This window comes from Nannospalax galili, unplaced genomic scaffold (genome assembly GCF_000622305.1).
Source record: "Nannospalax galili isolate Female #2095 unplaced genomic scaffold, S.galili_v1.0 scaffold66, whole genome shotgun sequence".
NCBI classification, from domain to species: domain Eukaryota; kingdom Metazoa; phylum Chordata; class Mammalia; order Rodentia; family Spalacidae; genus Nannospalax; species Nannospalax galili.
The window spans coordinates 3,649,213-3,657,567 of NW_008356058.1; the positions used below are offsets into that span (position 1 = coordinate 3,649,213).

An 8,355-nucleotide genomic window follows, 5' to 3' on the forward strand; every position below is an offset into this window, starting at 1 on the left:
TATTCCCATTGAAATCAGGAATCAGACAAGGCTGTTCACTATCTCCACTTCTCTTTAACATAATGTTTTAAACTCTTGCAAGAGCAATAAGACAAGAGCAGGAAATTAAAGGAGTAATAATTGGGTAAGGAGACATTAAATTATCCCTTTTTGCAGATGATATTATATTATATAGAAGAGACACTAAAAATTCCATCAGAAAACTCCTAGAAATTATTAACAGGTTCGGGAAAGTGGCAGGTTACATAATTAATCTACAGAAGTCTCTAGCCTTTCTATATACCAATAACAAGCAATCAGAGAAAGAGTACATGGAAAGACTCCCCTTCACAATAGCTACAAAAATAAATAAAATATCTCAGAATAAACCTGACTAAAGACATTACAGACCTCTACAATGAAAATTTTAAATCCTTATAGAGATTGAGGAAGACATCAGAAGATGCAAGGCCCTCCCATGCTCATAGATTGGAAGAATTAATATTGTCAAAATAACCATCCTACCAAAAGCCATTTATAGATTCAATGCAATGCCAATCAAAATCCCCCATGACATTTTTCACAGAATTGGAAAAAACCATCCTAAGATTCATAATGATGCACAAAAGACCTCGGATAGCCAAAGCAATCCTGAGCACTAAGAGCAATGCTGGGGGGATTACTATACCAGATATTAAACTTTATTACAGAGCTATAGTCATAAAAACAACATGGTACTGGCACAAAAATAAACCTATAGATCAATGGACAAAAATTGAAGACCCAAATGTGAGTACATGCAATTTCAGCACCCTGATATCTGACAAAGGGGCCAAGAACATTCACTGAAGGAAAGCCAGCATATTCAGCAAATGGTGCTGGCAAAACTGGATGTCCACCTGTAGAAGAATGAAACTAAATCCTGTCTTTCACCTTTCACAAAAGTCGGCTCCAAATGGATCGAAAATCTCAATGTGAAGCCTGAAACTCTGAAACTGTTAGAAGAAAACATTGGCAATAACCTACAAGTTACAGGTGTAGGAAAGGATTTTCTAAACTGGACATCAACTTCCCAGGAAACAAGGTCAAGAATCAACAAATGGGACCTCATTAAACTAAAAAGCTTCTGTACATCAAAGGAGGCAACCAGGGAAGAGAACAGAAAACCCACAGAATGGGAGAAAATCTTCACCAGTGACACAGAAAATCTTGACACATCTGACAGAGGTTTAACATCCAGAATATATAACAGACTCAAAAAACAATCAAGAAAAGAAATAACCCAATTAAAAGATGGGCTAAGGAACTGAACAGAGCATTCTCAAAAGAAGAAATAAAGATGGCTAAGAAGCATATTAAAAGGTGTTCAACATCACTAGTAATTAGGGAAATGCAAATTAAAACCATTTTAAGATTTCATCTTACCCCATCAGACTGGCTAAGATCAAGAGAACAAATGATACCAAATGTTAGAGAGGATGTGGAAAAGGGCAACGCTCATCCACTGCTGGTGGGACTCCAAACTTGTTCAAACCCTATGGAAAGCAGTATGGAGAACTCTAAAACTACAAATGAACCTATCATTTGACCCAGTTATACCACTCCTTGGTATACCCAAAGAACTCATCCTATAGCAGAGACACTTGTACATCCATATTTGTTGCTGTTCTTTCCACAGTAGCTAAGAGATAAAAGCAACCTAAGTGTCCCTCGCCTGACTAGTGGATAAAGAAAATGTGGTTCATTTATACAATGGAGTTTTACTCATCAGTAAAGAAAGATGAAATCATGAAATTTGCAGGTAAACATATGGAACTAGAAAGTTATACTAAGTGAAGTAACACAGGCTCAGAAAAAAAATCGACATATGTTCTCCCTCATATGTGGGTCCTGGAACCAGACCCTGATAAGTAAGTATGTATCCAGACATAACTAGAGGAGCCAGGATAATGGAAAGGAAACAGGGAGGTAAAGGAAAGAAAGAATCTGAAAAAGAAGAACGGTAGAAAATAGGTGTTAATAAGAGAGATATGGATAAAAATGCAGTTATTTTTTAAGGGGAAGGGGGAGGGAAGGTTATATAAGGAAACTAGGGGATAAAGGGAAAGAAGGAGCTCAAGAGAGGTAGGACCATAGGAGAAGGGTATTATTAAGGGGAAAATGGGAAAAACGAGGGCACCTTAAATGGGAAAACCATGGTGGAAGGGTTAGACAATGCGAGAGATAAATAATGCCTAGCTAGTCTTAAAAAACCAGACAGAACCATATTAGTCCAACAACCTACTGACAAATTATACATACAACCAGATCAAAGCATGTAATATATGTCTAGGCAAGGTTTATCTGAGAATGTCTGGTCTTTATCCAAGCTCTATCAACATGGCACATGGTAATTAAAAGTACCAGACTGGTAGAACTAACCTTGGATGTTTAGCAGCCATACTATGAGGCCTATACTAATTTGGACAGAGGGACATAAAGGACTGTTTTTGCTCCTTTCCCTCCTAGCTCGACTAAGTTCCAGGGTACTATGAGCATCTCTGAAAATGTCCTGTAACTGTGGTGAGTCACCTGTCCTCTTGATCAAGGAGGCTGTGGAGACCCCACCAGATGGACCTGAACCAGCGCCCAGTCTACAAAGAGGAGGGTCAACACAGAGGAATCACTTCCTCCATGCTTCCATGCAAAGCCAGCTATGGTCGAACAGGACCTTTGACTTATCTTCACATGGACAGAACTGGTAAAAGAAAGGAGCCCAGCTCCTTCCAAGCCCATGTGACCCCTGAGGAACAGATCCTCAAACAACCTTAAGAGTAAAACTAAATTGGTTTATCTGGGCCAACTGTATGGCCTTAAACACCCAAAAGGAAAGTATAACCAAGGATTAATGGGGTCAATATAAAGAGTCCATATATATAGCGAAAGGCTACATAACAAGAAACAATGCCAGACAGGCAATACCTTCGAGTTATTGGCCAGGGTGGCCCAAAAGACTCTCAGATAGTAACCCAGCATAAAACTGGGAAAATGAACAGCAGACCCCCAATCATCTAAAGGAATAATGACAACTGATTGCTGGTAGATGAGGAACAGCTGATCTTCCTAAAACAAGGATCTTAGATAGGCTGACTAGATTCAGCAAATGGAGAGGCACTGGGGAATGGCTGGGGGTGCTGACAACATAGTGGACAGTAACAGGGATGACAGAGTATATGGGCTACAGTGTGGCGGGGGGGAGGCTATGGGAGGGTGCCATTTGGGAAGTGGGTATATAGATGAATAAGATTATGTGGGATGTTCTGTATGATATACACACACACAAAAGTCAACAAAAATACATATTTGAGGAGGAAGCATAAAAATTTACTTCATATTAATTAGAAGAATGATAAACATTACCACTGAAATCCAGGTGCCAAGGATCCGAGTGTGTGTAACTGACTGTGACTAGTAATAATCAGATACATAGAGATTAAAGACATATGTACAAACATCTAAGTGTTAGTAGCCTTAAAAATGTAGCAGACAGCCTTTTTAAAAATGAAGTGGAGATCTTCTTTAAAGGGTAATAACTCGTTCAATTTTATGTCTTACAGGGTTTATACTGAGTTCAATATTGTATAACTGTATTAATTCAGCTGTGAATCTAAAAATTTATAGCCACTTTTGAAAGAGATATATCCTTGCTCTGTAAATTGTTATTGAATGTTAAAGCAGTAATGAAATGCTTCTTCTAATCATGTGGTTATTAAATAAAATAAAAAGTCATACCAAACATATGGCCATATTTTTCCATCATTTCTTTAGTTGGAAAATAGGCCGAAGAATACAGATTATGATTTCTCAACTGATGTTTAAAATGAACATGTTGATGGAGACAGGCAGCTGCTGCTAGATATGCACGGATAGGAATTTTCCAAGTAACTAATAGAAAAGCCAGGACAACCCATCAGAAAACATATAGTTTGAGGGTTACTATGATTTTGATTTTCTGGTTTATGTTTTTGTTTTGTGGTACTGAATTTAAACATTGAATAATATTCCTAGTCCTTTGTTTGTTTGTTTAAATATGGATTCATGAGTAAGAAGAGATAAAGATTTTTGTAGTAGGTAGTTGATATCAGTTGATCCACTTGGAATAAAAGGAATAAGAATGGGCCAGTGAGATGGCTCAGTGGGTAAAGGCACTTGCCATCAAGCCTGATGTCCTGAGTTCGAGTCCCCAGAACCTATATGGTGAAAGTAGAGAACGCACTCTCATTGATTGTCCTCTGATCTCCACATGCATGCCCATACATATACATACACAGAAAATAAATAAAATTTAATACTTTTTTTAAAAGAATGGTTATGTGTTTGAGTACTTTTATCTGTCTTGTTTTTCTCACTGATCCTGTTGGCATTCCAGTTCTCCCCCATTGCTTTCACTGCTCTCCCTATTTAGGGCTGCAACTGTGTCTCACTAAGTGACTAAGGTAAGAGATGATTGGGAAGCTGCTGTGATTATCCTAGGTTAATGTAGGTAAAACTGTTCCTTCTTAATCTGAGAAACTAATAATGATCCCAGCACTGAGGAGGCAGAAGCAAGAGAATCATGAGTTCAAGGCCAGCGTTTGCTACAGAGTGAGACCCTGTCTCAAAAAGCACAAACCAAAAAAGCCCGCAAACGAAGCACGTACAGGTGGCTCTGTTCTCTTGCTGGTGAAGGCTGCTATGTCTGAGAATGCTATCGTAGGCCCTTTCTCAGCTTGAGGCACTCCTTCCTTGTTGGTGCAGTTCTCTCATCTCTCTCATAGAATGATTGATTATATCTGCTCCTGTCCACAGCTTCTATGGGGCTAAATGAAGAACAGAAACGATTTCAGAAAGTGGCCTTTGACTTTGCTGCTCAGGAAATGGCTCCACATATGGCAGAGTGGGACCAGAAGGTAGGCGTCTTCTGTGTCTAGCTGTCCAAACAATACCTCTTCCAGCAGCTCTTCCTTTCCCTCTACAGTCCTAATTACTTAGTGTCACTCGTCAACTTTTACTGCAAGTAAGAAGACAGATGATGGCTGATTCCTTTCATAGAAGTTGTCCCAGATGTCCTATAGATACCAGGTTTTTTTTTTTCCTAATTGAACAAAGATATAGACATTCCTAAAATTAAGGCAATTCTATAGCACATTCTTAGAGAACACATTAACTGATGTCACTATAAGATGACAAAGGTATTTGAGGTTAAGAGAATTCCTACACTCCCAAATGCAACCATCCTAACTTCTAAAGTAAAGTCAGTCTGGAAACCAATCTCTGATGACCCTGCTCTCTCTTTGTTTATGTAGGAACTGTTCCCTGTGGAAGTGATGCGGAAGGCAGCACAACTGGGCTTTGGGGGGGTCTACGTCCGAACAGATGTTGGTGGGTCTGGACTGTCTCGACTTGATAGCTCTGTCGTCTTTGAAGCCTTGGCTACAGGCTGCACCAGCACCACTGCCTACATAAGCATCCACAAGTGAGCATGCACACCCTAAAGGACAGTGAAGGGCTAAGCACATGGGCTGAAGGGGAAACCGGATTTATGAGAAAAAGATGAATTGTTCTTAAGAAACTAAACTGTTAATACACAGTAGGTCTGCTGGTGCCTGCTGTACTTGATTCTCTTGTCTTGTACATTGCTCAGAGAATCATCTCTGCCAGCCATCTCCCAAATAGAAGTGCTGATACCAGTGGATTTCTCCAGTTTTTCTCAGTCTACAAATGAAGCCTCCAGTAATTTGAGAAAGTAACAGGAAGTACATTTATCCCTGTTTTGGGGGCTCATTTAATCTGATTAGGAGCAGCAGGAGCATCCAGCTGAGAGATACCTAGGCCTCTGGTAGTACCCATTTCAGAAACATGCTTTAAGTTTCTCTCTCGCTTTCAAGTTGAATCTTTTCATTTGTTTCTTTTCCCTTCCCACTTTCTCTTCTGCTTTCACTCTTTTGTTACCTTTTTCCCACTCCCATGCCCTAATTTTCTGTCTTTATTTCTGTCAATTCCTTTTCTGGGTATACCAAACAGCATGTGTGCCTGGATGATTGATAACTTTGGAAATGAGGAACAGAGGCACAAATTTTGCCCTCAGCTCTGTACCATGGAGAAGTTTGCCTCCTACTGCCTCACTGAACCAGGTGCGTTTTCCCTTCGCACAGGTGAGACCTAGCAGGGAGGGAAGTAGAGTGTGTGTAGTCAGTGAGCATTCCTCACCCATTGGCACACATAATCACTGTTTACTACACAGTTAGGTTGTGGAGTGATAAGAGTCCTATGGCCTGGTATTACAGGTTCCACAGGCCTTCAGGTCAGAGTTCCTCAGCTGTACACCACTGTTACCTGGTGCATTAGGAGAGAGACAGTGGACTGCTTGATACAAGCAGTTTTCACCAAGTACAAAGAATTCCTTTGGCCATGTGAATTTTTATTTATTTTTATGTGTATGAGTGTATTGTCTGCATGTGCGTAAGTGCACCCATGTCATACAATGCCCGTGAAGGTTAGAAGAAGGCATCAGATCCCCTGGAACTGGAGTTATAGACAGTTGTTAGCCACCATGTGGGTGCTGGGAATTTAACCTGGGTCCTCACAAGTGCAGTCAGTGCTCTTAACCACTGAGCCATCTTTTCAGCTTCTGGCCATGTGGATTTTATAGTAGTGCATGCTGAACTCTCAGGAAGATTTCTTAGGACATGGAATTGTGCTGGACTCCCTTGACTTCACTGATTTCCTTCCTTCTCTGCTCCCTTTGATCCCTCACTCAGAAAGTGGGAGTGACGCTGCATCTATTTTGACCTCAGCTAAACGACAAGGAGATCAATACATCCTCAATGGCTCCAAGGTACAAGCATGTATTCCTAGAGCAATTTGGAAGCAATTTCCCACATTTTTCCTGGCATCTCTTGGTTTCTTGAGTCTGAGTTAACATTTCCATATGGGAGTTTGCATGTTGGGAAGAGAATCCCATCGTTTAATTCTTAGGATCGGATTCTACATAGTTGCACTAATTTTTGTCTCTTTCCTATTCTTATCAACTAAATCCTTGATCCTCCAGTCACTGCTAGAGCCATTTACCTTTTACCCCTTCTTGGTCTCTACCTTTGTTCTGTTGTTGTTTTCTCAGATGTCATGCTAACTTATGTATCCAATCCTCATGTACCCCCTTTCCACCCATAGGCCTTCATTAGTGGAGGTGGTGAGTCAGATATCTATGTGGTCATGTGCCGAACTGGAGGATCTGGCCCCAAAGGCCTCTCGTGTATAGTTGTTGAAAAAGGAACCCCTGGCCTTAGCTTTGGCAAGAAGGAGAAGAAGGTGAGTGAATATTGGCCTTTAACCATCTCATTATAAGTCTCTGACACCTGTTAGACCAACCCCTGCCCTGAATTATGAAATAAGTTCACATAGGGATACATAGCATAAAAGAAAGCATTGTTGCAGAAGGGATAATTAGTTTTGTAAGCTATTTATCATTTAAATTCTCTTTTCCTCTATTCAATTTTGCCCTGTATTTCTCTTTTTTAACCACTGTGTGTGTGTATTCATGTGTATAAAGGCTAGAGGCTGATGTAGGGTATTTTCTTTGCTCTTTGATTTTTAAAAGTTTTTTTAAAGTCAATTTATTTTTAATTTATGTGTATGAGTGTTTTACCTGCATGTAAGTGTACCCATGTGTGCAGTGTCCATGGAGACCAGAAGAGGATGTTGGATCCTCTGGAACTGGAGTTATGGATAGTTATTAGTCACCATGTAGGTGTTGAGAACTGAACCCAAACCAGTGCTCCTAACCACTCAGCCATCTCTCCAGCCCCTCTACCTGATTTTTTGAGACGGTCTCTTACTGAACCTGGAGCTTATCTGTTGGGTAGCTGGCCCACAAGCCCCAGCAATTTTCCTATCTCCACCTCCCCAGCTGTACTTGACTTCTTATGTGGATGCTGGGTATTCAACCCAAGTCCTCAGACACTCATGGCAGGCACTTTACTGACTGAGACATCTCCCCAGCCCCTGCCCTGTATTTCTTCCCAGTTTTTATCATACCATATTATCCCAGAAATACAGATGGTTCATGATGTTGACCGGAGAGTGAAAAGCATATGGGACACTTTACTTCTTTAAATAAAAATAAAATAAAGTTTGTTGACAGGGAGGGGTTGTAGGTTATTCAGGAATCCAAGGACAGTGTTTCCATAGATATTTTAAAAGATAGACAGGGGCTGGAGAGATGGCTCAGTGGTTAAGAACACTGGCTGTTCTTGCAGAAGACCTGGATTTGAATCCCAGCACCCACATGGCAACTAACAACTGTCCATAACTCAAGTTCCAGGAGATCTGACAGCCTCTTCTGTCCTCCATGGGCAT

The 8,355-nt window shown here is 40.5% G+C and overlaps 1 protein-coding gene across 4 annotated transcripts in view; it reads left to right on the forward strand.

Moving 5' to 3' along the window:
• The window catches only part of Acad8 (acyl-CoA dehydrogenase family member 8), a 23,552-nt gene that overhangs the window by 7,278 nt on the left and 7,919 nt on the right, over window positions 1-8,355 (forward strand). For all 4 annotated transcript variants that reach the window (XM_008854188.3, XM_008854189.3, XM_029556693.1 and 1 more), the window contains exons 2-6: window positions 4,807-4,907; window positions 5,304-5,473; window positions 6,022-6,131; window positions 6,759-6,835; window positions 7,171-7,308. In XM_008854188.3, the coding sequence (XP_008852410.1) occupies window positions 4,807-4,907; window positions 5,304-5,473; window positions 6,022-6,131; window positions 6,759-6,835; window positions 7,171-7,308 (596 nt within the window). The remainder of the gene's footprint in view (window positions 1-4,806; window positions 4,908-5,303; window positions 5,474-6,021; window positions 6,132-6,758; window positions 6,836-7,170; window positions 7,309-8,355) is intronic.